This window comes from Echiichthys vipera (assembly GCF_963691815.1).
Source record: "Echiichthys vipera genome assembly, chromosome: 15".
NCBI classification, from domain to species: Eukaryota; Metazoa; Chordata; class Actinopteri; order Perciformes; family Trachinidae; genus Echiichthys; species Echiichthys vipera.
Window position 1 is genome coordinate 28,403,198 of NC_139840.1, and position 15,986 is coordinate 28,419,183.

General features: G+C 40.7%; 1 protein-coding gene across 4 annotated transcripts in view; it reads left to right on the plus strand.

Annotated features, from left to right (window-relative positions):
- The window catches only part of LOC310957675 (la-related protein 4B-like), a 93,586-nt gene that overhangs the window by 3,386 nt on the left and 74,214 nt on the right, over positions 1-15,986 (plus strand). For all 4 annotated transcript variants that reach the window (XM_083928354.1, XM_083928356.1, XM_083928355.1 and 1 more), the window contains exon 2: positions 5,366-5,499. In XM_083928354.1, the coding sequence (XP_083784480.1) occupies positions 5,419-5,499 (81 nt within the window). In that variant the 5' untranslated portion in view covers positions 5,366-5,418. The remainder of the gene's footprint in view (positions 1-5,365; positions 5,500-15,986) is intronic.

The window sequence follows — 15,986 nt, forward strand, 5'->3', positions numbered from 1 at the left end:
CTCTTGGATGGAGAGGCGAAGACCTGGTTCCAAAAATTGAAGGTGTGTGTCTCCGGTCAAGCGCAGAAACAAGAGGTGCTGCGTGGGCAAAAACTTAAGTGTCATTGTTGTTATTGCAGTAGAGGGTATAGGGCAACCTCCAGCATAGTAAGAAAATGTACATTAGGCCTGGTAATATGTCTATATCATTCCATCTTCTTTTCACTTTTATATAAAGCCCAGAATGTGCAATCTTACAAATAAAAATGTTTGTTTTTTTTAAAAAAGGAAACCAGTTACTTGTTCATTTTAAGAGACCCGTCTTATTTTCTCTGTTGTATATAGTTTTGTGCTTTAATGACCATTTCTTCTCTGATTTCTCAAATAAATGATAGAATCCTTGATTACTATAATTATTGATAGCTGCAGCCCTATAGTTTTATATTCTGGTTAAATTAATGGATCTCTACTATTTGGTGTTTCCGGGCTAAAGGAAAAATAACCTTGTTTTTAAGGTGGTCATTCTGCATTTGAGATTTATAGTAAATTTGTATGAAAAATGTGTTTCTGTGAATCATCTAGTCATATCATCCCTCATAAAGTTTTTGAATGACTGAACCAACACATGAATGCCGCAAAACCACAGTAATATGTTTATGAAACTTATCGCTTCAGTCTGATGTATTATTTGCTGTGCCATTGCTGGGCTGAATAAATCGAACAAATACCACAGAAGATAAATGTACATTTCAGTTGGTTTTAAGGCTATTGTTCAGAAAAGTCTCATTACACAACAGCTGTTTTGATAGCTGACTAGTATTGATGTGGAGATGTGTATAGCCCCATTCATCTCAGTGGCATTACCACACACAAGCCATGTATGGGAATCAGTGTGTGGATCAAAGGTCACCAGCTTTACAGCAATGCCATTCTTTTTCTGCTTTGTATGCAAACGCAGTGAGTGCCTGTGTCAGACAGGGACCCGATTGTTGGTGCGTATTATCACAGCTTTACAAACAGCTCCAACGGGACAGAAAAGAAGGGGTTTCCAGTGAAGTTCAGTTTGGACTTACTGGGGTCCTCCACGCTGTATTCTTTGTGAATGTGTAACGTTTAGGTCAGATGTGGTGGAAGTGATTAACCAATCAGGCAGTCAGTACTGAAATTGCAGCCTTAAAGATGAGAGAATGATGTCGAAAACGTGAGAACACGAGAACCCTTTTCTACTTGAACACTACTAAGAAAGTTGGCGCAAAGACTTATTTTTGTACCCTTTTGCTAAGAAAAAACAATGGACAACCTATTTTTCTGTCAGCTACTTGTACAGTAAAATAGGAGACTCACTATAGACTAGAGAGTACACTACACTAACCAAGTTGTGGAGTGGATGGTCAGTTGTGCTGAACAAATAAATGATTGATTAACTGAAGTAAATTGAATTGAATCAAATTGATTATTTGATTCAATTCTATCCAAAATTATTTTCTGCAAAGACACTGATTGCAAGCTCCTCATCAAGGCATACCTAGCAATTATTTTTGTTGGTGAGTAATCCACAGATTATTCTTTGGAGTAATCATTTTGTGTGTAAGTAGTCAGAAAATGGTAATAAAAATAATTTATAAATAATACAAATCGCATCACAAGCTCCTAGACTTCAATTGGACTTTTATGTTCCCTGTTGTCAAACCAACAGTTTAATGACACAAAATAATTCCCATTTGAGAAACTTCAACCAGTGATTTATTTCTCATTGGTTCTTAAAAATGACTTAAATGATTAATCATTATCAAAACTGGTAAGTATTATTTCAACGACAGTTTCAGTTGTACTTTTTGCAAGTCTGATGAGCCTTTGCCATTTTTATATTTTCATAGAAAATAATTCATTGGTTCGAGTTTGTATATTTTTAAATAAATATTTACAGGGTTTTTTTGGGCCAGAATTTGAGCTGAGGCAGCAGGGGAGTGGAAATTTTGCGGTACATGCGTGTGCACGAGAGCTAAAACGTGCACGCTCGTCAAGTAACATGTGCATGAAGTGCCCAGCCACTGAATACTGAACTAACGTTATGTGCACAAAACCAGGTCCACCTGACCTTTCTCATTCATACAACTGTGTCACCCACAGCCAAAGAACCAAAACAGTTCCCTACAAAATATCACTCACTCTTTACATTATTGTTATTATTTACACCCTTATTATTTGTGAGCAGTAAGTGTGCTAGGGCTGACGGCAAAACCTGGAGGTTTAGCATCGCACTGGTTCACAAAATTCATAAGGGATTATGTCAGAAAATAATATCTGTGACTCACGTTTATGATACTTGCACGTTTTGTTCAGTTAATCTTCACATATAAAGCTTAAGTGTGATATTTTCTTATTAAAAAAGTCGCTGATTTCCACAACATTAAGGGGTCTGCAAAGCATAAAATACGGGTGAAACACGTTTTTTTGTATGAAACTTTGTGTTTTTATGTGAAATAATTCACCTGACCTGATTCCGGGCGCGTTGCTAGCTTGTCAAAACTTCCAGGGCTGTCGACCAGAAATCGGAGTCCTTTTCATATGGGGGTTTGTTCCCAGAGAAATGTTTGGAATTGCGCAGATGAACATGCAATTGTGACGTAGTTTGAGAAGGACATGGTCATGTGTGACTCCCGTCTGGGCTGTTTAACATTATGTTAAGGATAGGAAAGGTCAGCACAGACCCCAGCAGCAGAATGAGACATTAGAACATCCTACAGCCTCAGAAACACTGACATGCACCGACCTGATGTCAAGTGGACCGGGCTGAATCCACTGCAGGTCTCCTGAAACTAAAGTTATCGAGTCAGTCTGCTTTAATTTTGATTCTGAAGTTATCAAGTCAGTCTGCTTTAAGTTTGATAATAAAGTTCTCAAGTCAGTCTGCTTTAAGTTTGATTCTGAAGTTTTGCTGGTAATGCAGCCACATAAAAGGCTACTGTACTGGGCTATTTTCATCATTATTATGTTTTTATTTTTATTTTTATTAGACGGCACAGAGGTACGGGGCTATTGCCCAGGTCAGACGCGCCTGTTCAAAAGTACCGGAGTCCTACTGTCGCCAAGCAGCAAATGAAACCACCGCGTCGCTCTGCTCCGGTGGGGGTGCGTTCATGCTCAGCACAACGTTTGAATGGAGCGGAGCCCTTATGAGCCATGCGAGAACACAAGCAGCGCGTCAATGTCATTTCTCGACCCGGAGCTAAAATCAAACCCACCCCTTCTGCTGCGGTCCAGTTGAACTGAGTTGAAAACATCGCCACTGAGCTTCCATATAAAGATATTGATTTTCAATCAAGATTCCAGCACGACAGCAGACACTTTCAACGAGGGGACCACCTCAAAATTTATAATGCAGAAAAAAACAAGTACACCAGTACTTTAATTGTTAATTGTCCTCTATTTTTCTCTTTTAAAAAAACCTTGATTATAATTTTCATTTTGTATTATGTGAAGCATGTTCTTATACTAACATCCAACAGTATCCTAATGCAACAGGAAATACAACCTATTTTTTCCAACACGGAACATCAAGGGTTAAGTTAAAGTCTTGAGGCTGTTTGTCCGTTTTAGGTTTTAAAATCTTTTAACTTGTCTAACCAAATGTCTTTAATGGCAAATGTCGATATTTAGAGCAGGGCCAATGATGGCCAATACATAATGATGATATTATGTTGTTGTTTTTGGCATCTGTTAAAATACAACAATAATAATGATAAGATCAATGTTGATGAGACACAACATTGCTGAACTTAAATTAACATTTATTTATTACCATTATTGTCTGAATTGTCTCCGTGTTCGGTTTTAGGTTATAACTTGTTAACCTGACTTATCAGATGGTTTGTTACACAGAACCATCTGAAAAGGCTTTTGTGGAAACGGATCGGGAAAGAGCCGGCACATTCAAAAAACATACCACACAACTGCCAGTAGCTCTTTACAGGACGCTGATTGGCCAGATGACTTCTAGCCAAAAGACAAATGCATCACTCGGAGCCTGACGATGGATTTTCGAGTTTTGTGTACACACACTCAAATAAGTGTTTACTTATTGGGAGAAGGAGTGAGGGTCTGGGGACACCCATACAATAGTTTCCCCAGCCCTTTATGCAAGTTTAGCTGGTTGAAGGCTTGCCAACATGTCGCTGACGTCTGCCCATAGACTGGCAATGTTAACACAAAGGGGAGGGCTCACTTCATTCTACAGCAGCCACATTGAAAAGGCTGTCTGCACACTGGTTTGGATAACTGGCTTTGTGAGCACAGGCATTGGCCTTGGCTGATTATCTCAAGAGGCCTATAATCATTCCAATTTATCAACCTATTAAGACTTTTAGATATTGATCCTTTCAGGTTATATCCCTTCTCTCTCACGTGAGTATTTTAGTCAGACCAGCCACCATGAGTTACCCTTAGCACAAACAGCCTGTTCACAGACCACTCACCATTTATGTTATTTCACACACCTGCAACATAAATTCTGCTAACACTCAGCTTTGCTGGCCAGCTTCCCTTGCACATGGTCAGGTTGCTCACAGATTTAACGCAGTTGAATAAAACAATCTGTCACAGTTTCGAGATCTGTATGTGGCAGTCTTTAGAGGTCCAGCATGCTGCTGCATTCAAAGGGAGAGTGTAATTGTAACAAGGAGCAGCCCTACCAATGAATTCACCTGGAACTGGTCTCATGAGCTGCCTCTTGCAGTGATTACCAACCATGACCACCTCTACAAACAGAAATTTAGAAAATGTACACTTCAAAATTAGAGAACAAATAATAAAAACTTGATTTATTCTGAAATACTGTTATTTTTTATTGTTCAGAATTTGATAGAATCAGCTGTGTCGATACCACTGCTGTACTAGCATGTTTTTCTAAATAACCAAGGCACTTCAACAAAAACCTTTATTGATTAAAATTAGACACTAAAACACTTTCAGATCCCTCCCAGTTATTGGTGTTAATCTGGTGACAATTGACGTCATTGTTGGACACACACTATTTATCCTATAAATGAAGTATTAATTACTTATCTAATTTTGATCTCTAGGGTATTTGTCAACACTGTCAGGGTCTTAAATGATTTTCTGGCTCAATGCCAGTAGAATTTGTCTTAAGATAAAATGCTAAGAGTCACAGTCAACATGGCAGTTTGGGCACATGTGTGTCAGGAGGTACTTTTGGGTTTTTGTTTTTGATTGTCAAGTTCACCAGTCCTCGACAGGCTTCAATAAAGTAACTATCGGACACTGGCCTTTTGCATCGTACACATGTAAAAACGGTTATTATGCCACAGTTCCAGTATAAACATCCATTCTTGAATCTAACTTGTTTGTCCCCTCTGCCCCCCTGTAGCTTACTTGGTGACACAGAGACTTCTCCCTGAGGAGCCAAGAAGCAGACGGCTCATGACTTCTGACCAGGACACGAAAGTTGTAGCTGAACCACAGGTGCAGCAAGTACAAGAGGCAAAAGAGAACTCTCATTTGGTGAGTTTTCACATTCACAGAAAACACGTTTTTCACATGGTTTCTTACTTTGACTCTCCAGTGACCATGGAAATGTATTAAAAAAAACATTAATATCACAACAAAGGGGAATGAAAACTCTTATTATAGTGGTAAATAAGATTGTCATTCATAACAATATTATAGTGAAATATTCATTATTTTACCTTAATGAAAAATTTTGACAGCATTACAAACTAGGACTGTTTCTGACGACTAGCTTCCCTGACACCAAAACAGATTTAGACTAGCTGAATAGTCTAAAAGTAAGAAAACACTCAAAATTGAGCTCAACTTGATCGATAAGGTTAAACATCGTGTTAAAAACTATTGCGATTATTATAAGAGCCATTTGAAATAGTTAATCACATTTTCAATAACCAAGTCATGTTTTATATGAAGTAGGTCCTCATTGTCCGCTCTGCAGGAGCAGATGCAGTCTTCTGGTCAGGATTGCGCCTCACAAACCTGTAGTGTGGTGTAATATTTGATGAAATAACAGTGCTGTGATCTCAAGAGTCATGGTTTGTCAGTCTCTGATTTTTCTGTTCATATCTGATTCTTTTTACAGTGTGAACAGCACAAGTCACTTGGAATCCTACATTTTCAATCAGAATGAGGCCACTTTTAAATGTGCTACTGAATCGGATATGTATCAGACTTTTTGGAATGCGACCAAAATCTGAACAGCCAGGGCGCATTGCATGCGACTTTGCTGTCAAAATCGCTGTTAAATGAATGACAAAGTTGAGCCAGGAACAGAATCAAAACAAACATCCAAAGACTCCTCTTTACGGATGTTGCCACTATTGGTGTGCATAGAGCTATCATTAAAATATGAACTTTCTTTCTCCTCTTCCTCCTTTGCGATATCACCTGCTCACAAGTGCAGACTTCATTAAGCCATAAAGTCCTACAATACCGGGTGCCGTTGCCATGTTCAATAATGTCAATGATGATCAATGATCAACTGCGTATGCTGGTCACTTCAGGAGCATGAGCTGTTCACTCAGCAATCCAATCAGGCCACATTTAAAGACGTAATGTGAACAGACAAACAACAAATCCGATTTGAGCGATAAATCAAAATTGTGCCTAAATACCTGCTGTGTGAACGGAGCCCTAGCGTGCAGGTTTGATTCAATGAGCCAGCTAATGTTAGTCAGCTTTACTGATTCATAGCATGCCAAGTCGCTAGTCTGTAGCATACGTGCTAGCTAGCCAGTAAGCTTGTTCCATTGTGCTGCTCACCAAACAAGAGATAAGTAGAGGTTGAGGATTGAGCTTGTATACACTGCAGTGGATTACTTGCATTAGATTAAGACGTGCAGTTTACACTCTTACCAAGACTAAATGAAGGCGTTAATAAGATGAGCAGTTTACATTCTTGCCAAGACTAAAGGAAGGGATTAATAAATTGTGCAGTTTATATTCTTACCAAGACTAAATGAAGGAGTTAATAAACAGTGAAATGGACATTGTATTTGGACTATAATATGTAGCTGGAGAATGTTCGAGTCTACACCGGCTTGCTGTGTGGCATCAGCAGATTTTCAGTGGTCAATGTTTTTAAGCACAGAAGTTTATGCGTAAACTCAGCGGTAGTTTGAGCCAAGCCATCCTTTTTCTTTTTGTCAACGGTTGTTAACGCATTGTTAGGTAATATCTATCTGGTATAGTAGAAGCTTTTGTCTGTTTCAACCTGTCTTGTGTAACTTGACGATCTAGTCATGTGATATTTCTTCCATTTAATGAAGACCATAATGGAAAAGGCTTTATTATAAGCTTTGTTGTGGTTTAATCCTCAGCTATTTCGATTTTATGACTGCTTTCAGTCTTGAATTTTTTGTTTTTCCTTTTATATTGGCAAATCACTTTCTATTCAAACTGAGTATGATTGTTTTGATAATAAAAGCGTCCAGTTGTAGCATTAAGCTGGTGTGACCCCATGTGGAGTCAAAATTGCAACATTACTACTTCTTTTTGTTTGTGTAGGTTTCAATTGTATGCTGGTAGAAATCATACAGACGTTACAGAAACGTGCAATGATTTTTGTAAAAGCGCTACCTTGCCACCAGTGTGGCATTCCCTTTTGCCTTCCCTGTGAATTATGCAAATAAACAACGCAACAGTGCGTGGGCTCCGACAGGGACTTCATGGTGCATTCAGATGCATCTCGTAAACTCTCGCTCTGACTCTGATATGATTGTGGCATAGCTGTCAATGCTGAAATTGAAAAGCTTAAATGGAAAATTGATTGGAATTGTGACCTGAAAATCAAGAGTCAAATCACATCCTAGACTTGGAGAATCGTGACACTCCTATTTTGACAATATAATCCTCATATCGATGAGCACTTTTATCTAGACGCACCATAGCTTTCATGCCATTCATATGTTTTTGGGATTTTCTATTGAATCTAGTTCAGCGATGTTGAATTTAGATGTCTCCCTCTCCTTTTTAAATCTTATTGTATTACTTCAAATATACAATGCTCCTGTAGTAAGTAGTAAGTATGTGGCCAAAGATTTCTCAATCTCTATTTTATATGGCTTTGGGTGATCTCAAACTTGCTACAATCGGCACAACCACAACATTTTATGCAAATGAATGTGCGATGACATCTCCAATATGCAAATGACCGTATGGTGTAATTGTTGCCCAAGGACTATAAAAACCTAGGAAAAACGCTGCAACTAGTTTAATTTTCTGTAGAAAAATCCACGTCAGTGGCTGTGGTTGATTTCCCACACTGATTATGTATAATAGAGAAGTGCTTTGTAAAGAAACATGAAGCAGAGAAATAAGTAACATGTAACTTAATAACCATGAGCAGACTTTTATTTCTGTCTTTTCATGAGCCTGTAGTGGATCACGGGCGTAACATTATGTTCCTTGTTGGATAATGAAGGCCGAAACAGAAAGGTGATTCTGGTGCCTTCATTGGATGTGCATAATTCTTTATCTACTAAACAAACTGAAGCTTGAACTGAGGCCTTTTTCAGAAAAAATGTTGGTACTGAAAAATAAGATGTTAAGTTACTATCATCACTCATAGGGCCAGGGATTAAAATTAACGTCGTCCAGGGGGCATAATTAATTGTCACCGGGACGATCAATATTCTCCCTCGGGTCGACCTCGGGACGAAGAGAGTTTTGTGGGCACTGACTTCATTTTTTTGTTTAAGTTTTCAACACTCTCTGTAAACCAGAACAGGTTTGCGGTCGGTGGAAGAAATGGCTCGCGTTTTTGTTCAGTGAGACGCACGCGCTGCTCTTGCACTGCTCGCAGCTCGAGCAGAGGCGAGGATACTCAACTGTCACCGTACTGCATACTCTCTGCTGTCACTGTGCTGAGGTGAAGCCAAAAGAGGGGCAGTCTGAGTGCACCCACCACAGAACCCAGCCCCCCAGTACGACCCACAGAGCCTGAGGAAGAGTGGGTCGTCCTCCATTCGAGAGATCGGCGGTTCAATCCCCCCGGTCCGCATGTCGACGTGTCCTTGGGCAAGACACTAAACCCCGAATTGCTCCCCGTGCTGCGCATGGGTGTGCAAATGTGGTGTGAATGGTTCGATTAAATGGTATGTAGATGTCCACTACCATCAGTGTGAGCGTCTGTGTGAGTGGGTGAATGTGACAAGTAGTGTGAAAGCGCCCTGAGTAGTCAGAAGACTAGAAATGCGCTAAATAAGTACAATTCCATATACCATTTAACTACAGAATCACCACCGCCATTCTCAGCAACAATATCGATGCACGTGAGTCTCAGGGCAGAAAGATTTTAGTGGCTAACGATGCCAGTTTAAGCTAGGAAGCTAGGAAACTGTGGGAATTTTGATTTGAAATAACTACTGATACTTTAACCTCCCACACATTCAGACAGGTTCACGCACCCTCTGATATTATTATGATGAGATATTTCATCACTTTCATCTTATTGTCTAAACTCTAGTAGTAACTGGTAAGCAGATTAGCATTGTCTGCTAGCTAGCTAACATAAGCAGTTGTACACTATTATACTGTTGAAACAAGGTAATAACACCTAAACTGTATACTCACCACACCAAGATTGTTGGTTATCATACTTTTCTGTTTATGGTGGTAAAAGCAAAGTATCCAACATCAACACAACAGGTAGACTGTCAAAGTTTAAGTTAGCAGGGCTATTACCAATTGTTTTTAATGGCAGTCTGTTAGCTTCGAAGATATCAAGCTCTAAATCTATGTGTATTATTAGTTTGGTTTATAGAACACCTGATCCTTTAACTTACTGCTACAATGTCCTCATGACGAATTCAACTCACAAAATGCAGTCATTCAATGGAGGAGTAGTGGCAGAAGGAAACGTAGACCACAGTTCTGTGACTGAGGGTGCTGGTTGTCATTTTGAATAGAATGGCTTTTAGGGCGCACCCATACTGTCCATCCGTACCGTGCCCAAGCACGTTTCGCGGCCGAGGGGGGGACAAGTACCCTAAAGCACGTGGCACGGTACAGATGGACAGTGTGAGTGCGCCCTTATTGTTATTGTATTGCATACAACAAAATTGTTCAACTTCTTTTGGTGCATTAAACAGACAAACAATAAAAAATATAATCAAATCTACTATGGAAATAGATATATTATTTTATCACCATTATGTATTGATGTAAAGATATTCTGGAAATTCGAGACAGTTCAAAATGTTCCGGGAAGGTGTTGAAAAAGGTTAGTTTTAACCCGTAATAGGGGCTGTTTTCACCTGGCACTAACATGCGTTTTGAGTGATCAGATCACGAGTGATCAGCCTCAGTTCACTACTGACAGTAGAATGCACCTCTGTATGCGTCTTCAGTCAGTGTGTTTACATACAGTTTAAAAACCTAATTATATTTGAGTTAAGGCAATACTTTCTCAAACACTATACCCCGGGTAAAATCGGAAACCGGAAATGGAATGAATCAGGAAGCAAAGTTGCCAAAAACAATAGTGCCGCAAACAACATCACTACCAAGAAGACACATTTCAGTCATAATTCTGTACAAAAGTCGGGCATTTTACCCCTGCTTGTGATTTTGACAAAGGTGAACCGGAAGAAAAAGTAGTATTCAGACCAGCTGTATGTTGGCGGAGAGCCAACTACTCTACTGGAGGAGGAGTTACTCTCGTCATTTTCCCATTCTCCTCTGCTTATCTAAACGGGGGGAACTTTAGTAATCGTAATATTCCCTTAACCGGGGTAAAACCATTTTCGGCTTACTGCTGTGCATGTAAACACACTGAGTGACCACTTGTGATCTGATTCCCCTTCCCTGCTCTGTATGTAAATCAACACCTACATTTCCGTTTATGATATAGATGACTTGCATATTTGAATGAAAAATCTTTTTTTTTTTTATGTTGTGTTGTGACAAATTTTTTCGTGTATAAACTATTAACGGAGAAATCCCGGGGAAGCCGCTAACAGTTACTAACAGTCACTTACAGCCGGCCGTGGCTAACACTGATTACACTCGGGGCAATAAGGTGAACACACTAAAACGTCTTTTTTAACCACCAATACTGCTCAAAATAACAGCAGACCTCTGCAGCAGCATGAGAAGAGTCCCTACACAGAAAACAAAGCACCAACAACGTAGTTAGTGAACCCAGAGTTTATTAAAGAGTGTTGGACGTATAACGTATGAGTTCCAGATGTCGTTAATATAACGAATGACAGTTAAGTGTCTTTCACAGAATTCCAAAGCCTGATGGCAGAGGGGAAGAAACTGTTCTTGTGGCGGGAGGTTTTGGTCCTGATGGACCGCAGCCTCCGGCCAGAGGGGACAGGTTCAAACAGATAGTGTCCAGGGTGGGAGGGATCAGCAGCTATCTTCCTTGCTCTCCTCAGGGTCCTGGAAGAGTAGAGTTCTGGGAGAGAAGGGAGGTTGCAGCCAATCACCTTTTCTGCAGAACGTATGATACACTGCAGACTGCACCTGTCCTTGGCAGAGGCAGCAGCGTACCACCTCCTCCTCCTCACGGTGATGGAGGAGGTGAGGATGGACTCGATACAGGCTTACCAGCTGGTCCTGGTACAAGCTCCTCTCATAGTAAAGTCCATTCAAGTGGATTACCAAATGCAATCCAAAAGGAGGGAACCCATGGATCCATCAAATATATGCTATATATAGGTAGCTACAATTTCAAAAGTTGCGCGCACTAAGAGTGAACGTTGAGCTGACGCCAAAACGAGGCAGGAGCAGAGAGCTTTATTAGAAAAATTGTGTCACTAATATGACACAACTATATATTATATATCTGAATATAACCCACTCACTTTAAATCCAAAAGCAGGACAGTTAAAAAAAACAACCTAAATGACTATTATTAATACCTTTTTTAAATGCTTACTGTATGTACTTATTGTTTACCCACTGTGTACTGTTGCACTGTTCTAATATATTCAGTTAAACAAATATCAACCTGTATGGAAAAGATAACGTTTATTGTGAAGGAACTTTTATTGTGTAGGGACCGGATGGGGGGTTAAAGAAGGTTGTTGTTGGGATGGGCCAAGATGGCGAATAAAGTTGGTGTTGAGTTGCAGTAAAAGTTTGCATTCTTTTCGTTTAACACTTACAGTCCTAAATTACAAAATTAAGTAAATTGTGAATTTGGGTTTCCAGGGCCTTTAAATGTCCTTTGTGGGCTGATTAACTTTGAGGGATCTGAAAGTGTTTTCTAATTTTGCTCACTGTTTTTGTTTTTTTTATTTTTTTATTTTTTAAGTGCCTGGGTTATTTAAAAAAACATGCTAGTACAGCAGCGGTACAGCCACAGCTGATATTCTAAATTCTGAACAATAAAAAATAGCATTTCAGAATAAATCAATCATTTATTAGTTTTTCTCTAATTCTCTAATACTACTGGCGTTTTAGCTGCAGTACTAGATGGCTTTCAGGCACACGTGTGGAGGGGAACAGAGCTTCCGTTTGCAACTGTGTTTATAAATGCATTGAACGGCATGGAAAAGGAGACTAATAATGACCTAATCAGATGTCTGTGTTGATTGATGGCTGGATGTTTTGTTTTCTTCAGCGATTTCCTTCTTTGCTGTGGTGGCAAAGCAGAACTTTACACTGCGTAAACACTTCAGCGCTTCATCTTTGTTTCGCTTCGGCACCTCCAGCCAAAAAGTCGGCTCTTTTCTTTGTCTTTGAGAGTTTTGGCAGCACCTTTCCTGGTGCACTGTGTTGATTACCTTACAAGGCCACCATAGCAGCTTAATGTTGCACTTGCAGTTACAAATGACAGAAATCCGCTAAGTGCCAAGCTCGTTAGAAAATAGTGTTTTCCCTGAAGACACCAGAGAGTCAGAGTTTTGTTGAGAGGTGGCGGTGGGACAAAATTTGGCAAAGGAGGTGCCTCAAAATTAAATATGGAGCAAAAGCAGTGTTGGGTTCACAGTGTACTGCAAGGAGGAAGATCTATTCCTGTTAAGTGTTATACCTGTTTGTTATTCTCACTGTTTGGGTAATCCTGCAAACCTACAGACTCTCAAATAATTTGCACAGGCTGTATAGGTTAGGACTCTGCCAGGCGGCTATACCACCCTGCTGGTTTGATTGATGGTAGCACGTGACAATTCAACAAAGACGGTCAGGGCTAAATACAGTCACCAGGGTGAGATATTACATCAGCCTCCAGCCAAATCCTGTCAATTCTGGCCATGACGAGTAAACTTGGCTCATCTACCAGCCCTAAACCAGCTGAGGTTAAGAGTTCTGGTTCTCTCCTGGTAAAAGACACGTCTGGTTAGACTGAGAGTGGGCAATGGGCTGCGTAAAATATATTAAAAACATAACCTTTACAGTATTTGGCACCAACACTATGGCTTGAGGAGGAAAGTGTTCAGGTTCCAGATCACTCCCTGTTTTGGTTGCAGTTAAGTTTCAGGCTCCAGTGCCTATTAAAATCATTATTTTTCACACCAGACATCATGCTTCTTTGTGTTTTTTAAAAGGAAAATATTTCTTGATTTTAACCCTCTGGCAGTCATGGTAATGCTGCAGAGCTCCTGCTTCAGGACAGAAGAGATGCATACAATTGAATAGGGAAAGCTAAACCTATGTGTGTCACAAAGCAAGCACTGGGATGCATTTTTGTTTCCCTGATGGGTTTCAATGAACCTCTTCAAATAGGAAAGAATGTGGACCTAAGGAAATGGGTAAGAAGTAAGCGGATGGCCTTCAGGCAAAGAAAAGGTTATTTTTCCAGAGGGCTCCAAAATTAGGAAATGGAAAGGGCCCGCTGTCTTTTTTCCCACTGTCGTTTACACATGCTCAAGATCGGAAAGAAGATTGGCAGCGGAAAGGACAGGACAAACTCTAGTGGGCTAATGCTTCAGGCTGTAGGTCTCATTACAAGCCAGGATTAGTGGTGGGGAGAAGTGGTCAGAGAACTGAAAAACTGCTTCCAGGGTTGAGTACACACAGCTCAGGATGTTATGGCCTGAGCAAAGTCTGAGACATGATAGAAAATCTTTCGCCATGCACATTCACAGTTTTTTAGAAGTTAGGACGGGATTAGTTTTACAAGGAGGACATGGGGTAAGGTAATTTTTCAGAAGTTTTAGTCTCTTCCAAATGCGCCTTGTCAGCAATTATTCGGGAGAATGTCAATGTTTTCACCTTCTATAAAACAGCCTGGAAAAATACCTCAGATAAAACTAGTCCCGGCTGAATACGACCCTGACCCCGGTCTAGAAGCGCTGAGTCTGTCTACAAAAAGGGCCAAAGTGAACTCTTGTTCCTGAGGAGGCTCAGGTCCTTTAACATCTGCTGGACGATGCAGAGGATGTTTTATGAGTCTGTTGTGGCCAGTGCGATCTTCTTGGCTGTCACATCCTGGGGCAGTGGGCTGAAGGTCGCAGACACCTACAGACTGAACAAACTGATCAGGAGGGCCGGTGATGTCGTGGGGGGAGGAGCTGGACACCCTGACGAGCGTGGCAGAGAGGAGGATGCTGTCCATGCTCTGGTCTATCCTGGACAATGTCTCCCACCCTCTCTACGACACACTGGCCCAGCAGAGGAGAACCTTAGGGCGCACTCACATTGTCCTTCCGCACTGGCAGAAACAGGTTTTACGGGTAAAGCCTAGCTCATTTGACCAGTGTGAGTGCAACCACTCCGCGCCTAGCTGCAGCCAGCTGGCCATCCACGGCCAGTTTGAGAGAGGTGGGCTTTTGTAAAGCGTGTTTGCACATGTACGAGCACGAGCGTGCGCACGCGTGTATGAGCACGAGCATGACGCCTACGTCGGCTCTCACGTCATTTTATGTGCGCCCGTTCGGACATAGAAAAAAAAGACAGACCATGCGCGGACATTTAACAACAACAACAATGGCGGTGAAAGGTTCACATTGGTGTGAGGTGGAGTGCAGATTTGGTTGGATGAACATTTTCAAAAACAGTCAGACGTGCCCGAAATAAACAAAGCGACGCATCGTGATGACGTCAATAAATGCGTGTGACGTGTTACGGCGTGATGACGTATGGACAGGCAAGAAGCATTTGCGCAAGGCCCAGGCAGTGTGAGTACAAACGGGCTGGCCAGCGGTGGGAGAGGGAGGGGGGGACAAGTACCCTAAAGCCCGGGGCGCGGTGCAGAAGGACAGTGTCAGTGCGCCCCTAGAATCAGAAATACTTCAATTATCCCAGGGGAACATTATTTTCGTTATAAAACTCCATACAGACAACAAATATTATACAGACTATATATATTAGAAAAACAGAATATACTAGAATAACTATATATATTAAATATCAAATTTAAATTTACAGAAGAAATTAATATTTACAGTAGTGAAATATATACAAGATCAAAAATACCAGACTAATATGCAAAGAACAGATTGTCTGTGGTTGAGTCCATATTACAGAGAGGGGGGACAGACTCTCCTAGGGATGTGTTGTATAGTTTAATGACCACAGGCAGGAAAGATTTCCTGTGGAGCTCTGTGGTGCATCCGGGTGCAAGGAGTCTTCTGCTGAAGGTGCTCCTTTGCTGGGCCAGTGTGTCGTAGAGAGGGTGGGAGACAGGGACTAACAAATGCTGTTACTTAACACACTCCTGACTGATCAGTAGGGATGTAAAGATACATAAGGATATTGAATTAAAAACAACTAAGTCTTGGCATATGTGCCTAGTTTGTGAACTACATTTTTTAAAGTTATATCAGCATATTCATATTTTCAGAAGCGGAGATCTCTGCACATTCACAAATGAGTGCGTTTAGATGGACATGAATATCCAGTTTATGAGGCTTATGATCATATTCAGGATATGGTGATTACATGAGCACAGAGAACTTCATATTCTCCGTACACATGATGAATACCATTCTGTTAGCAGATGCGGTTTACAGAAACAAACCAGGGGCAGGAAAAATGAACCATTTACTAACTTAACAATTTAACTGCTAATCTCTTCTCTGCTCCGA